This window comes from Rhamphochromis longiceps, linkage group LG23, assembly GCF_057381845.1.
Source record: "Rhamphochromis longiceps isolate RC_006_pf linkage group LG23, R_longiceps_female_GT1.1, whole genome shotgun sequence".
NCBI lineage: Eukaryota > Metazoa > Chordata > Actinopteri > Cichliformes > Cichlidae > Rhamphochromis > Rhamphochromis longiceps.
In genome coordinates this window covers 25133462-25149993 of record NC_140578.1, presented here as the reverse complement: position 1 = coordinate 25149993, position 16532 = coordinate 25133462, and the positions used below count along the sequence as shown (strand labels likewise).

The 16532-nt window shown below is 40.0% G+C and overlaps 1 protein-coding gene across 4 annotated transcripts in view; it reads left to right on the top strand.

Annotated features, from left to right (window-relative positions):
* The window catches only part of LOC146642042 (protein Shroom2-like), a 36949-nt gene extending 20716 nt beyond the window's left edge, over positions 1 to 16233 (top strand). For 2 of the 4 annotated variants that reach the window (XM_085397761.1, XM_085397760.1), the window contains exons 6-9: positions 5005 to 5496; positions 9771 to 9945; positions 10043 to 10315; positions 11576 to 16228. In XM_085397761.1, the coding sequence (XP_085253887.1) occupies positions 5005 to 5496; positions 9771 to 9945; positions 10043 to 10315; positions 11576 to 11848 (1213 nt within the window). In that variant the 3' untranslated portion in view covers positions 11849 to 16228. Of the gene's footprint in view, positions 1 to 5004; positions 5497 to 9770; positions 9946 to 10042; positions 10316 to 11575 lie in introns of all 4 variants that reach the window. The other 2 variants (XM_085397763.1, XM_085397759.1) reach the window with 2 other exon arrangements.
* The last annotated feature ends 299 nt before the right edge of the window (positions 16234 to 16532 follow it).

Below are 16532 nucleotides of genomic sequence, written 5' to 3'. Positions count from 1 at the left end.
GCACTGGAGGAAGTGGGATCATATAGACCTATTTCTCTATTAAATTCTGATCAAAAAATTCTGGCTAAAATACTAGCGAGTAGACTTAATACAGTAATAGATAAATTGGTGCATCCAGACCAAACAGGTTTCATTCCAAACAGGAGTTCTTTTAATAATCTTCGACGTCTATTTAATATAATCTATTCCCCCAAGGTACAACAGGACCTACTTATACTTAGCTTGGATGCCGAAAAGGCATTCGATCATGTGGAGTGGTCCTACCTCTTTGCAGTCCTAGAAAAATTTCAACTGGGACAAGATTTCATCTCTTGGATAAAACTACTTTATAATAATCCCACAGCCAGAATTCTTACAAATCAGACATTATCAACTCAGTTTAAACTCAGCAGAGGTACAAGACAAGGATGCGCTCTTAGTCCATTATTATTTGCCCTGGCTTTGGAACCCTTAGCACAGACAATTCGAACCCATATGGATATACACGGTTATGATACAACATACACTTCTAATTCTATATCGCTCTATGCTGACGACATATTATTATACATAACAAAACCATTAATATCCCTCCCAGCAATTCTCTCCGTGATTGATAAATTCAGTACTTTCGCAGGCTACAAGATTAACTGGGGAAAAAGCGAAATACTGCCCATTAAATTAGAGAATAAACAATGGCTTACATCTCTCCCATTTAAAATAACCTATGAAAAAATCACTTACTTGGGCATTACAATACCAAAAAAACACAGCTCCCTAATGAAAGAGAATTTTCTTCCCTTACTGGAGAAACTTAAAAATAACATTCAGTACTGGAGGACACTTCCTATTTCTTTAATAGGGAGAGTGAATTCAATAAGAATGGTATTTCTCCCGCAGTATTTGTATCTGGTTCAAAACATCCCAATTTTCTTGCCCAAATCTTTTTTTAAAAAGATGGACGCCATCATTATGCCATTTATATGGAATTATAAAACACATAGAATAAAAAAAGACCACCTATGCAAACATAGATCCCTTGGTGGACTTACACTACCTAACTTTATGTACTACTACTGGGCATCAAATTTAAGAATAATTTCCCTTCTATTGGATGACACAGCAATACTCCCTAACGGCTTACAGATGGAGCGGGAGGATTGCCTTCCTTACTGTGTTGGTGGAATACTACTCTCTCCTATTCTTTTGACAAACTCATATTACAATTCGAATCCAGTGATTTATAATACCGTACAAATTTGGAGACAAATAATTAAGCACTTCAAATTGAAAAAACTATCAATGTGTACACCCATTACAGCTAACCCCTCTTTCCTTCCATCATGTGTAGACGGAGCTTTCAATATATGGCAGGAATTGGGAATTTGTAAATTAAAGGATTTATACCTAAATGATACTTTTATGTCATTCCAACATTTAAAAGATAGATTTGGATTGCCTCACAGTCATTTTTTTAGATATCTTCAACTAAGAGACTATATCCGTACATACCTGCCACAATTTGAAAACATATCGTCCGATCCTTTGGACAGATGTCTTAGTGATGGAAGGGGGTTTGAACAGAGAATTTCATTATTTTATAATTCAATACAGGAGATGAGTATACCTTCAACTACTTCAATCAAAGAGGAGTGGGAAAAAGATTTTGGGACTCTCCTATCAGAAGATTTCTGGCAGGAGGCCTTACACAACATAAATACGCCTTTTATTAATTCCCGTCACTGTTTAATTCAGTACAAAATTATACACAGACTACACTATTCAAGGGAAAAACTTCACAAAATGTATCCAGAGTGTTCCCCCCTCTGTGAAAAATGCAAGATACACTATGGAAATCTGTTACATTGTTTTGCACTATGTCCAAGGCTTCAGGGTTTTTGGTATGATATTTTTACTTATATGTCTAATATTTTTAAAAGTAAGATTGAACCAAATCCGACAGTAATCATCTTTGGGATTTCCAACGAAACACAAAATTTACAACACTCTCAAAAAAGGTTTATGGCATATGCTTTGATTATTGCAAAGAAATTGATCCTGCAGCTTTGGAAAGGCAATGAAACTCCTGTATTAAAAATGTGGCTTACTGAACTTATAAACACTCTTCACCTTGAAAAAATAAGATATAGTATGAATGACAATGTAAAAGATTTTGAATTAATCTGGCACCCTTTACTTATATACCTTGGGAAAACATAAAATTTTGTTTACTTGTTTCTCTTCCCTTTTGCCGACAGCCGGGGTATTGGGACCCCTTATGGGTGACTGCGGGTTTTTTTTTTTTTTTTTTTTTTTTTTTTTTTTTTTTGTTGTTGTTGGTGTTGTTTAATTATTTGCCTTATTAGTTTAGAGAAAAAAAGGAGCATAAGCTATGTTATGTCAATTTGTAAAAACTACAATCATGATACTTGCTCTCAATAAAAATATTTGAAACGAAAATAGTGGGAAAAAAACAATTATTATGCGTATTATTCAGCAGATCAAACCTTTTGCCATTTTGCTTTTACAGCTGGTCTTCGTCTGAATAGATATTTCCAGATTGTCTTTGTAATTTGTTTTTAGCTTTGCAGGCGATCAATCTGAATCAGAATACTTTATTAATCCTTAAAGAAAATTATGTGGCTACAGTTGCTCCAAGACAACAACATTAACAGACTGAACTAAATTAAATAAATAAATATATTACAAAGTTTACAAAATATAAGAAATAGCTCTAATATATATACAAATAGCTCAGTTATAAATATCCAGAATATTAAAGAGATCCTGTGTCGTTCAGTGGTGAATTATGGGTAATCTCAGTCTTGTACTGAGCGTGAGCATGTGACTGGCCAGCATGTCATGGAGGGGTTGAGAGGTATTGTCCTTATCTTGGACAACATCCGCCTCTCCAACACCATCTTAAGGGAACCGAGCTCCATCCCCACAACATTACTGGCCTTGCATCTGCGACCCTCAACCTGCTGCCACAACATGCAGCAGCATAGAGGACGGCACTGACCACAACAGACTCATAAACAGACTCACACTTTCTTGTTATAAAGCACTGCGCCCCCTCATTTCTTTATATTTTGCTTCCAAACAGCCAGACTTTCCTGTTATTTTTTTAAAGTGGTTTTGAGTAATAGTTCTCAAGGCTTTCTGAAAGTAAATGGCTGTTTTTTTCACTCATTTTCAGTCTGGTTCTTGTACCTGACCATTTTCAGAGTTATATTGGTCAAGCTATTTAAAGCGGACCTAAAAATAATTTCTTTATTCAATTTATGAAAAATTTTAAACATAAGACAGTTTGACAGATTTAAAATAGTATTTTATTTGATTCCCAAAGAAATATTAGCACAAAATTGGCATGTCTCAGCATGATGTGCAGTGAGTCCTTGAACAAAATGAGGAAACTGGACAAATGGAGGACAAAATTAAGAAGCGTCAGGCCTAAAAACTATCTACAGCAGATGAACAGTATCTGAAAGTCGTGTCTGTAAGAAACAGGAAAAAATCAAGCAAAGGCCTGGAACCTTCAGGAAGCCTGGAGAACTATTCCTGAAGACAACTTAAAGAAATGAGTTCAGACTGTGCTGAAGAATAAAGGTGGTCACACCAAATATTGAGGTTTGCACAGTGCTGTACCTTCAGACTTGAACTTCTGTGTGTGTTGTTGTTGTGTTAGTTTCTTGATGGTTGACCACCTCGTGTATGACTTTCTGTTTTGTTTACGGGCTCTGTCTTTTGGTTTGTTCGCCTCACCTGGTGTTTTAAGTTTGTATCTCCGCCTCTGTGAACTTTATTTTGAAATACTTAAAAGTAATCTCGCAGATCAGACACATTTAAGCTGATCAAAGGAGGTGGAAAAAGAAGAAACACCAGGCACCACCTTTTTCTTCCTCATCCCAGTCCTGCTCGTAGATGGCTGCTGTGCTTCTTTCCACAGGAGATTTCGTTTGGTCTCCTTCACCACTGTTTGACAATCATACTCGATGTATGGTTTCTCAGAGGTCTGTCAGCTCGCTCGTGTTTGCTATAGTCGAGCATTCACTGCAGACCAAAACCACCACCAGGCCACCAGGAAATCAGTCTCTGAGGCCTGGGATGGAATCAAATTTCTGGCCTGAAATATTGTTTCAGTCTACCCTGGAGCCATGTCTTCTCACATGGAAGATTTGTAACATCAGATTTCTTTTTAGTCTTTGAGAATAAAAGTCAAACTAATTTAAAGGTGCCAGAGAGGAAACCAAACAAAAAGGTAGAGTCAGTAAACAATTTCGAATTTGGTAGTAAAATGCCTGGAAAGCTAAATATAAAGAAGCGTAATAAAGGATCCAGTAATTGGGGGTGGGGGGGGGGGGGGCACACAGGGGAAACAGATACAAGGACTGTATGTGAAAGATGGAAGTAGCCACCCAAACCCTTTTGTCTGTACAGGCCTTGAGCTCAGCGCTTGACCGTTTGACTGTCACCAGCTAACGACTGAGCATGCTCTATTTTATCACAACAGTAATAATGGTTTACAAAATAAACTCTGTGTCTATATTACCTGAAACCAGGAACTGAGCCCAAAAAGTCTCCAGTAAAGTGTTTGGTGACATCAGAGGCACACAGACTGCGATACAACCAGAGTACTTTTTGCAACCAGAGGAGTCGCCACCTGCTGGCTGTTAGAAAACATGCAGTTTTAAGGCCCCTCCAGACTGACCTGATCTGTGCATGTAAATTTGGTTACTGGCCACTTGGGCACAGGTTCAAGAGGAGGAACAGAGCAAAGGGATGAAGTAAAAGTGACAGGAACGATAAAGAAAACTACATACCACACTGTGTCACACAAGAATCTCTAAATAAAGGTCGTGACAGTCAATTTTAATGATTACAGGTATACTAATGTTAATATTAAGACTGGTGGGTGAATGATGTGGGTGATTTAGTGCTTAAAACATTATCAAACTAAAAATTTAAAAAAGGATGAGGAGACGTACATTTTCCAGCGTTGATCCTATTGTGATTCTTTTTCAGGTCAGATAGCGAATCAAAGCGCCCCGCAGTGATGGACGTTAGCGGTCAGGTGAGGAAAGTCCCTGTGAGGATCATTCACGCTGAGACCAGCACAGGACGCGAGGGTCGAGCCTACCTGCCTCAGAACAGCGGGTCCTGCAGCCTGTCCGAGCTGCCACCACGCATCCCTTCCCTGGGCGCCGCGGAGCGCTTGTCCTCATCTCGGTTCAGCACCTACAACCGCCAGGCGGCACAGGAGTCAGCCCCCGAGACCAGTTCACCTGGGCCCCAACATTCAGAGGAGGACGCCAAGAGAGAGGAGCTGGTGAGGGACATTATGGGTAAAGACAAGTCTCTGGTGGACATACTGGACCAGAGTGGCAGGAAGACCACCATGGACCTGATGGAGGGGCTCTTCCCACCAGAGGAGGAGATCCTGGAGGGGGCCCAGCAGCGCAGGAAGGCCTCAACTGGATCCAGACTGCTCACATCGTCCCCCAGGAGCACAGACAGGTGGGACACTGCAGCAGGAAACATTTAAAATGAAACCTTTCTATTCAAAATGTGCATTTTGTGATTGGAGTAACAGTAAGTGGATCTAGAAAGGCTGATTTTACACACAAGATAACAGCTGTTTCAACAAGCTTATTGAGGAGATTAAACAGTGTGTTTCAGACAGAGGATAATCTGAGTCCAACTTTGAGATAAATTACAATTATTCCTAACTGTAATCATGCAAAGCTACCCTAGTAGAGTCCAGGTATAAAAGTGAACTGCTGGAGAATGAAGCGGCCACTGCAAGGCTGATTTTCCATTTGCCAGACTAGCCTGCCCTCTGTTGGACAAGTGTTGCAATTTCGATTTCTCCACTTTCCTCGAAATCATAATAATAATAACTTTATTATTACAGCACTCTTCAAAACAGAGTTACAAAGAGCTTCACAGTTAAAATAAAAGCTGGACATTGTAGATAAGTGTACATGTTAAAACATACAGACACATGCATACATACATGCATAGGGCTGTGCGATATGGCCAAAATCTCATACCCCGATATAAGAATTCTATCATCCCGATAACGATATAAATCACAAAAATGTAACATTTTCTGTAAATTCTGTGAATCTCGGGCAGCTCGACTTTCGTGAAGTGTTTCCAGCTGCGCGTCGTGTACCTGCAGTCGAGTGTTTTAACCGATGCATGAAACTATACATTTTTAGACACAAGTTGTAACGGCCGCTGTTTTCTTTGTGAGTATTTATTACACGGCGTGCTGCGGGGAAAAGTCTGTTCTAACGTTTGAGTCTAAGGTTTATTTTTTAACACCTGGCGGCTCTTTTTTGCTTCTCATCCGTAAATACTCTGCATACTCTTTCAAGTGATTCAGTTTATTTTGAAAAGTCTAAACAGGATCTTGGGCTTTATTGTGAAAGGTTTATGTGGAACATAAACAAGCGGACACGCGATGCTGTAACCACAAAGCATAAAGACAGGCGCTTGTCCGTCAGTAGTGTGGTTATATTAAATATAAGAAAAAGAGAGAAGTTTAAGAAATTAACATAGCCACTAATCAAACGAATCAAACCATCAAAACGAAAAAATATTGCCGTAAACAGCTTATTTTGCGACACCACGAAACAAACGATAGCATAAAATGAAACGATAGACGTTTTTATATCGTCATCCGATATATATCGTTATATCGAACAGCCCTATACAGTGGGGCAAAAAAGTATTTAGTCAGCCACCGATTGTGCAAGTTCCCCCACTTAAAATGATGACAGAGGTCAGTAATTTGCACCAGAGGTACACTTCAACTGTGAGAGACAGAATGTGAAAAAAAAATCCATGAATCCACATGGTAGGATTTGTAAAGAATTTATTCGTAAATCTGGGTGGAAAATAAGTATTTGGTCACCTCAAACAAGGAAAATCTCTGGCTCTCACAGACCTGTAACGTCTTCTGTAAGAAGCTTTTCTGTCCCCCACTCGTTACCTGTATGAATGGCACCTGTTTGAACTCATCATCTGTATAAAAGACACCTGTCCACAGCCTCAAACAGTCAGACTCCAAACTCCGCCATGGCCAAGACCAAAGAGCTTTCGAAGGACACCAGGAAAAGTATTGTAGACCTGCACCAGACTGGGAAGAGTGAATCTACAATAGGCAAGCAGCTTGGTGTGAAAAAATCAACTGTGGGAGCAATCATCAGAAAATGGAAGACATACAAGACCACTGATAATCTCCCTCGATCTGGGGCTCCACGCAAGATCTCATCCCGTGGGGTCAAAATGATCATGAGAATGGTGAGCAAAGATCCCAGAACCACACGGGGGGACCTGGTGAATGACCTGCAGAGAGCTGGGACCAAAGTAACAAAGGTCACCATCAGTAACACACTACAACGGCAGGGAATCAAATCCCGCAGTGCCAGACGTGTTCCGCTGCTGAAGCCAGTGCATGTCCAGGCCCGTCTGAAGTTTGCCAGAGAGCACATGGATGATACAGCAGAGGATTGGGAGAATGTCATGTGGTCAGATGAAACCAAAGTAGAACTTTTTGGTATAAACTCAACTCGTCGTGTTTGGAGGAAGAAGAATACTGAGTTGCATCCCAAGAGCACCATACCTACTGTGAAGCATGGGGGTGGAAACATCATGCTATGGGGCTGTTTTTCTGCCAAGGGGACAGGACGACTGATCCGTGTTAAGGACAGAATGAATGGGGCCATGTATCGTGAGATTTTGAGCCAAAACCTCCTTCCATCAGTGAGAACTTTGAAGATGAAACGAGGCTGGGTCTTCCAACATGACAATGATCCAAAACACACCGCCCGGGCAACAAAGGAGTGGCTCCGTAAGAAGCATTTGAAAGTCCTGGAGTGGCCTAGCCAGTCTCCAGACCTCAACCCCTATAGAAAATCTGTGGCGGGAGTTGAAAGTCCGTGTTGCTCGGCGACAGCCCCAAAACATCACTGCTCTCGAGAAGATCTGCATGGAGGAATGGGCCAAAATACCAGCTACTGTGTGTGCAAACCTGGTAAAGACCTATAGTAAACGTTTGACCTCTGTTATTGCCAACAAAGGTTATGTTACAAAGTATTGAGTTGTATTTTTGTTATTGACCAAATACTTATTTTCCACCCTGATTTACGAATAAATTCTTTACAAATCCTACCATGTGGATTCATGGATTTTTTTTTCACATTCTGTCTCTCACAGTTGAAGTGTACCTCTGGTGTAAATTACTGACCTCTGTCATCATTTTAAGTGGGGGAACTTGCACAATCGGTGGCTGACTAAATACTTTTTTGCCCCACTGTACATGCATGTTTCAAACTATAACAACAAATGAAGGAGAACAGATTAAGAAAACACTAACCTATAAAAATGAGTTTTTAGCATTCACTTAAAACAAATAACAGAGTCAGCCAACATTATTGAAGGATGTTGTACAAAATCACATTTAGTAAACAAAAACATATTTGTCTAGACTGTTGCTGGCTACTTTTTAAAGCTATTTGTGGCAAAAGGCCTTTCCTATACTAATAAAATGCAGTTATGGTCAGGAGTTTCTATCCACTCATCATGGGTGTGAATGTCATGGTAATTTGGTGCTTTAAAGGATTTCTTTGAACTGTTCCTTTCAGGGATGGAATCATTGTACAGCATATATCTTTAATGACTTTAAAAACAACAACTCAACAAAAAATACATTAAAGCTCAAACATAAACCTACACTTCCAATCATTTTTGGTAAAATATCCCTTAACAAGTTGTCCCTGGATCAAATGCTTTAGGTAGCCATCAGTAAGGTTCTAGTATAATTCTGGCTGATATTCGATCACTCTTCTTGTCAGAATTTGTAGAGTTAATTTAAATTGGTTTATTTCCAGCACAGATCAAGCTTTTAAATGTAGTCCAGAAATTGGTTTGGGGTCGGGGCTTTGTGAAGGCTGTTCCAGTAGCTTAATGTTAGCCTACTTTATCCATCCAAAACCAGTTTTGATGTGTTTGGGATCATTGTCCTGTTGAAACAACTGTGTCCAAGTTTCAACCATCTAGCTGTTGATCTGAGATAAAGTCGAAGAATGTGGAGGTAGTCCTCCTCCTCCTTCATTATTCCATCCACTCTGTGCAACGCACCACTGGCACCAACACAGCACCAACACAGCACCAGAGCATGATGCTACCACCACCATGCTTGACAGCTGGTACAGTGCTCTTAGGTTTGAAAGCCTCAGCTTTATTCCTCCAAACATACCTTTTGTATTTGTGGACAAACAGCTCAAACTTTGTCTTGTTTGACTACAAAACATTTCTCTAGAAGACATTTGGGTTGGGAAGATTTCATTCGAGCTTAAAGGTGTTAATTTGTCAGATTTCCTGGTCAGCACCCTCTTGAATCTTGAATCTCAATCCATGACGATGTAAAACTGGCTGTATTGTGGACAGTAATGCTGGTGTTTCATCAGTTTCCAGTTCATGGTAGGATTGAGCCTTGGTGGTTTCTGGGTTGTTCCTGAATATCCTAACCGATTTCCTCTCATCTGAGGATGACAGCTTGTGTCTTTATCCACACTTTTACAAAGTTGTGACATATCTAAATAACTTTTCTTAAGTTCAATTGTTTGAACTGATGATCGCTTGAACATACCGAATGTTTTTATATTTTGGTGTCATGACCAGAAGAGTTCCAGTTGAGGACTTCGAAGATTTTGGGTGCAGACGTGCAGTGTCAGTAAAAGTTGTGTCAGAGTGTTTGTGTTTGTCCTTGTGCATTTCAGAAGGGAGGAGGAGGAAGTGTCTGTGTCAGCAGCCGCCTCACTAGTCCCCAGCTCCTCCTACTATAACACGTCCGCTCCTAAAGCTGAGCTCCTCATCAAGATGAAGGACATGCAGGAGCAGCTGGAGGGGCAAGACTCAGAGGATGAGCTGGATGTTGATCTGGTCAATAAAAAGGTAAAATATGCCCACTTTATGTTTTATTATGCATGCCATTCTGCCATCCTAAAGTAGTAAATGGATTGTTTTTATGTGTCTACTTCATCAACTTCAGCAAGAGCTGATCTCCAGCCTTGCGAAAAAGCTGGAGGTGCTCCGGGAGGCAAGGCAGAGCCTGCAGGAGGATGTGGAGGACAATGAGGCTCTGGGCCGTGAGGTGGAGGCCATCGTGCAGCGCGTCTGTCAGCCCAACCAGCTCGACAAGTTCCGCATGTTCGTGGGAGACCTGGACAAGGTGGTGAGCCTGCTGCTGTCACTGTCGGGCCGGCTTGCCCGGGTGGAGAACGCCCTCAACAGCCTGGAGGATGAAGCACCACCAGAAGAGAAGGTAACCCCAGACACTGTCCACCAAATCGACTGCTTCCCTCAGCTTTATGGAAGTTTACACTAAGTTTTAGGACTTTGTTTAGCTCTTAATTTTATAGTTTTGTTTATGTGTATTTCACAGCACATTTATTGTTTGTAGTTTACAAATATGAACACGTCTGAAAAAGATGAAAAGCTTTGAGCTAATCTATTTAATCATCCCTCCTGAAGCCCAGTGACAGAACAGCAGCTGCAATAACAACAGTACAGTAAAACAATCTTTACCTTCTGTTTATGTTCATAAAAAATGCTAATTGAATTCACTTAACATACAAAACACTGTATTTGTCCATGGATGCCAAACGTGTAGTTTAATAATGTATCTATGTGTACCTTAATAATGTATGAACATTTTAGTTCACAGTACTGTGCAAAAGTCTTGAGCCAACCCACATTTCTTTACATTTTGTTTCCATGGATCCAGACTTTCTCTGAAGGGTTTAGCAGGCTTTCTGAAGGTCATTCTGGATATTGGCTTCATTCATTTTTACTTAGTCCTTTACTTTAGTCCTTGTACCTGACCTGACGTAAAAAAAAAAAAAACTAAAACAAAAACAAACAAAAAAACAGAACAAAAGGCAGAAACATCCTAAGCTTTGAATCCTTCAAGAAGCCTGGAGAACTATTCCTGAAGATTACTTAAGACTACTTAAAGAAATGACAAGAAAGTAGACTGTGCTGAAGAATAAAGGTGGTCACACCAAATATTGACTTTCAAGCTCTTAGTATTGCACAAAGACTCTGTTTTTGCCTTATCTGCTGTATTTACATGTATGTTTGCATGTTTCAATAAATCACTGCATATATTTCCTATTTTTCTAACAAATGTAAAGAAATTGCACAGTACTGTACCTCTCTGCTGTTATGAAATGAGCTCTCTGCAGTAAAAAACAAATGCAAAAGAATAATCATATGACATTATTGTTGTTGGCAGCTTAAATCATAACTGGAATTAAATTCAGGTAATGAATCTACAGTGCAGCAGATATGGCACATAGTTCCCTCAGGAGCTGGCTTTAACTGTGTTTGTCTCCACCAATTTACCTCTAGGACTCTAAATGAAGAATAATCTAGCTTAATGAATGCTGGATTGTGTGAATACGTAACTGCTTCCTAAGAAGTTTTCTGTTTTACTGTTTTTGCTGCACTAAGCAGGTTTAATGTGGTTACATGATCCATAGATGATGTTCTAGATTAATAACTCATATCTGTCCTCCATCAGCAAACCCTGACTGAGAAGCGAAAGCTGCTGATGCGGCAGCACGAAGACGCCAAGGAGCTGAAGGAGAACCTGGACCGTCGGGAACGACTGGTGTCCAGCATCATGGAGGCCCACCTGGACATGGAGAGCCTGGACGACTACAGGCACTTCGTGAAGATGAAGTCTGCGCTCATCATCGAGCAACGCAAGCTGGAAGATAAGATCAAGCTGGGCGAGGAGCAGCTGAAGTGCCTGATGGACAGTCTGCCACTAGAGCAGAGGCCACTGCTCTGAATCAGACAAGAGGATGAACCATGTAGCAGTTTTATATGAACATCTTTGAATTGCGTGTGAGTTTATGACCTCAGCCTAGATTTGATGCTGGTGGAGTTGCTGTTGTTTGTTAAAACCAAACTGAGGAGCCTCAGAAACCAAATCAGACACCAGGATTAGTCAGTTACACCTTAAACAGCTTAGAGTGGACCACCACTGCTCATTTCCAGCTCAAATTGTGATTCTTGGACTCTAATAGAGTAGCTTCACATGACTCACAGGTTAAAATTGTTCCTTTTTTCTGGGCCCTGGTGCAGCACGACAACAGCTGTTTTACCTTCTATATGTCTGACTGGTTGCCCCTCGTAAACAGTGGGTGGGACTTCTCCACGACATAATTTAAAGCAAAGACTAGAAAAAAACTGTCCAAAACCGAGTGTTTGGATCTTTTGGGCCACAGGGATGGCCATACGTAGTATGAACATAAACATAGAGCACATATAACAGGTCCACTTTAAAACTGTGGGGTGTTTTTGATGGTCAGTTTTTACTCAGAAGGATTCGACAAGAACACAAATGTGTTGTCATTTGATTAGTGGAATCATGCCAGGCATGTTTGTCTTGGACATACAGGGCGGCAAGATACCTCTCTGCTTTGGTCTATTTCTCACATTATTTTGCTGCTTAACAGACTTAATTAAAGTCAGTAATAGATAAAACCATTATTGCGTGCAGGTGCTGTATCAGAACTCCCCTTTTGGCAAAATGGGCTCAGAGTGTCAGAACATTACTCGTTACCCAAGCAGAGGCTGACAAATACAGATGAAACCAGAAACCATAGACTGTATATAAAAGATGGGGGACCACAACGTCACCATTTGGTTAGCGAATTTCGCTTATGAAGCCTTAGCTTGAGATTTTTTGGTGTCTTTTATGGGCTCAAAATGTGGTCATAAATATTTTGTACTTGTAAATCGGTTTTGTACTTGTAAAAAAGATTTGTATGTGTAAAAAAGATTTGTATGTGTAAAAAAGATTTGTATGTGTAAAAAAGATTTGTATGCGTAAAAAAGATTTGTATGCGTAAAAAAGATTTGTATGTGTAAAAAAGATTTGTATGCGTAAAAAAGATTTGTGCGTGGACTTAGCCCAAAAAACCCCTGCAAGTTACAACTACGAATTTTGACCCTAGTTTTCTTCCTTTAAGCTGATTGGTCAATGTCATGTCAATCACAAATTAAACAATCCAATCAGAGAACAGATGGGTTTGGCTGTCGGAGGGGCGCTTTTTTGAACTGCAAGTCCTTGAAGGGTAATCTCTATATAAATATCTGATAGCAGCTAGGTCCCCTTACTTTCAGCAGCTGTTGAAAGGATAAAGTTGTGGTATATCAGTGGTTAGAAATAACATTATTACTTTAGGATTAGTTTAACACAACGTCAGGGCTGACCCGGGACCATTGCTGTGAGTCACAGTGCGCAGCATAAAAGTCCTTTCACATCAGACACAGGATGTGCTGCTAATGCTAATTGCTAACTAAAAGCAAAGGATCCAGAATTTGTTGCTGGCTGCTGGGCTCTGTGGGTTTTTGCAGCAGTTCTACCTGTACTAGATGCACCTGCTCCTTGTTGTTTTTATCTCTGACTTTATGTGAACTACAAGAGTTTGTGGGGTTTTTTTGCTAGTTCTTCAAATGTTCAATAAAAACATATATGCTAATTCATAACGAAGAAAGCTTTGTAATGAAGACTGTCATTTCCAAAACACTGCCCCCCCTGCGTCCGCAGCGCTGTTGAAAAGGCTGTGGAAGTCCCTGTATTAAACACGTAGACCTGTGACACAAAAATCACCAAACTCGGACGACCACAGACTGTTTTCCTTCGTGGTGATGAAGGAAAACGCTGGGTTGGCATGTTAAAGGGCATTTATTCCCTTCAAAGACCTGCAGTTCAAAAAAGCGCCCCTCCGACAGCCAAACCCATCTGTTCTCTGATTGGATTGTTACATTTGTGATTGACATGACATTCACCAATCAGATGAAAGGAAGAAAAATAGGGTCAAAATTCGTAGTTGTAACTTGCAGGTTTTTTTTGGCTAAGTCCACACACAAATCTTTTTTACACACACAAATCTTTTTTACACACGCAAATTCTTTTTACACATACAAATCCTGATTTACAAGTACAAAATATTTATGACCACATTTTGAGCCCATAGTCTTTGTGCTTCAAAAGCAGACGTGTTGACAGAGGGTTGGACTTGACAGAGAAATCAAAGACACTGTACACCCATTGGCTAATGACTCATGATTGACAAGTTGTTAGCCAATGGTATGCTCACACTAAACTCATGTGACTACAGAGAGGAAGAGGAGTGCAATCAATAACTGGGCCCAAGTTACAGAGACATGGTTGCAGAATTTAACATGAATTTGTATGATTTCAGTTTTTCCCCAGCCCTCCCTTTTTTTCTGTCTTTATATTAAGCCCACACTTCTTTATATTAAAATAGGAGCCCCAGTGGCCCACAAAATGGTGACCGCAAGCATGTCTTCTTCTGATTGTCATTGGTGTCAGTAGACTGTCCTCTTAATAGACAGGCTTTGTGACCCAGAGTGAAATACTGATATCGTGGAATATTTTTATCAAGCTGCACAGAAAACTTTGCGGCTTCATGTGAATAGGTCTTTGGTGATTGATCTGATTGGTTGCCATGTGTGTCACGTTTCATTCAAAAAGACTTGAAAACAGTAACTGAATAATTAAGTAAGTGTTTACTTTGGTCACAAAGATCTCTTTACTATTAGCCCCCTATACAACTGGAAGTCTTTTTAAACTAAAGGTATCGCCCCCTGGTGGCCTTTATTTAAAAAAAAATGCAAGTTTAAGGTACTGCAGTGACGGCTTCCTGTTCCAACTTTTATATACAGTCTATGCAAGGAACTCAAAGTACAGCTTTTTGTGGAAGAGCTGCGCCCCCTGTCTGTTTTGTGGAGTAAAGCAAACCAGCACAAAGTGAACCAACTCTATGATTTTATCACACTATTTAAACACCTATTAGCCAAGGTCAATATATTTATCAAGTAATATCACAGTAAGGGTGAGTTTTAATACATACATATTTCTACACTGAGTGTTAAATGCTGATAGTGCTGCTCGCTGTGTGAAGCCTTTCTAAGCTATGAAACTGAGCCTTTATCTAGACCCTTGTGAAGTTTAATACATAGAACCGCTACCACACGTGAATTATGATATTTTCCTCATTCCCCGTATGAAAGCTGCGTTTCTTTTGCACCTCGTAAAACCAAAGCTCATAAAACCGAATTACGCTGTTACTTTGCTCACCCTGCAGTGTTTCCAGTCCCCTCTAATGTTCTTTTTATTTAACTTGCTGAAAGTGACTGGGTCACGTATGTTTTATGTTTTTAAGGTAATATTTCGTAGTAATTTATTGTAAAGCTTTGTCTGGAAATGTATGTAAAGAAACACATAACTGCTCAGCAAACATTTCAACTTGGATTACCCAGTGAAAATCATTTCTTAAAAAAAGAAAGAAGGCAAGTTGTTTAATTAAAAAAATTTTCATGACATAGTTTTTTGTTGTCTAATAAGACTAGAAAGAACATGTTTGAATCCAAAATGGTAAAAAGAGTTACGATCTGTTGAGGAAAATATTCTTCTATTACAAACTGTTGCTGTCCAGATGTTATTTTTACATGTGATGCACATCTCATTTTAGAGTGAAGCTATTTTATTTATGCCAGAATAAAGGGTGAATTTGATAAAAACTGGACTATCTTCTCATGACACAGTGCTAATGTTCCTCCTGCTTGTTTTCGATACAGCAGTGCGTAAATAGTGACTGATTTTCTGCTCTCCCGAGTAAAAGGACTGAGACACTGCTGGTGTTTCTGTGGAGGCCGATGTAAGAAGTAAGCATGTGAAGATGTGCCTGCGGTAGCCTCATGTACAGCCCACACTTCATGTTTGCTATTTGCAGATGGCCTCCTTAATGCCTCTCTCAAATTTTAATATCAGACAAAGATAACCAGAATAAATGAAAAATGCAGTTTTTAAATGATCATTTCATTTATTAATAAGGGGAAAAAAGCCTAACCTACTTGTGTGGGAAAAGTAAGTGTGTCATAAACCTAATAACTGGTTGTGCCACATTGGCAGCAAGAACTGCAATCCAGTGTTTGTGATCCCTGTCAATAAACCTTTGACATCACTGCAGAGGAATTTTGGCCCTGTCCTCTTCACTCACATCGGAGGGTTTTCCATCTGAACGGCCTTTTTAACACCATACCAAAGCATCTTAATCTGATTTAAGTCCAGAGTTTGACTCGGTCACTCCAAAAACCTTCATGTCTTGAACTGATGGTCAGACATCCTCCTTCAGAGCAGAATTCATTATTCCATCAGTTACAGCAAGTCGTCCTGAAGCAGCAAAGCAGCCCCATCACACTACCACCACCATGTTTGACTGTTGCTGTGATGATCTTTGTTTGAAACGCTGTTGGTTTTATGTCAGATGTAACAGAACTCAATTGTTCCAGAATCATCAAGATGTTTTTGGTAAATGTGAGACGAGCCTTTGTGATCTTTTTAGTCAGCAGTGGTTTTCTCCTTGAACTCTCCCCCATTTTTGTCCAGTCTCTGTCTTATTGTTGAATGTGTGACACAAGTGAGGCCTGCAGTTCTT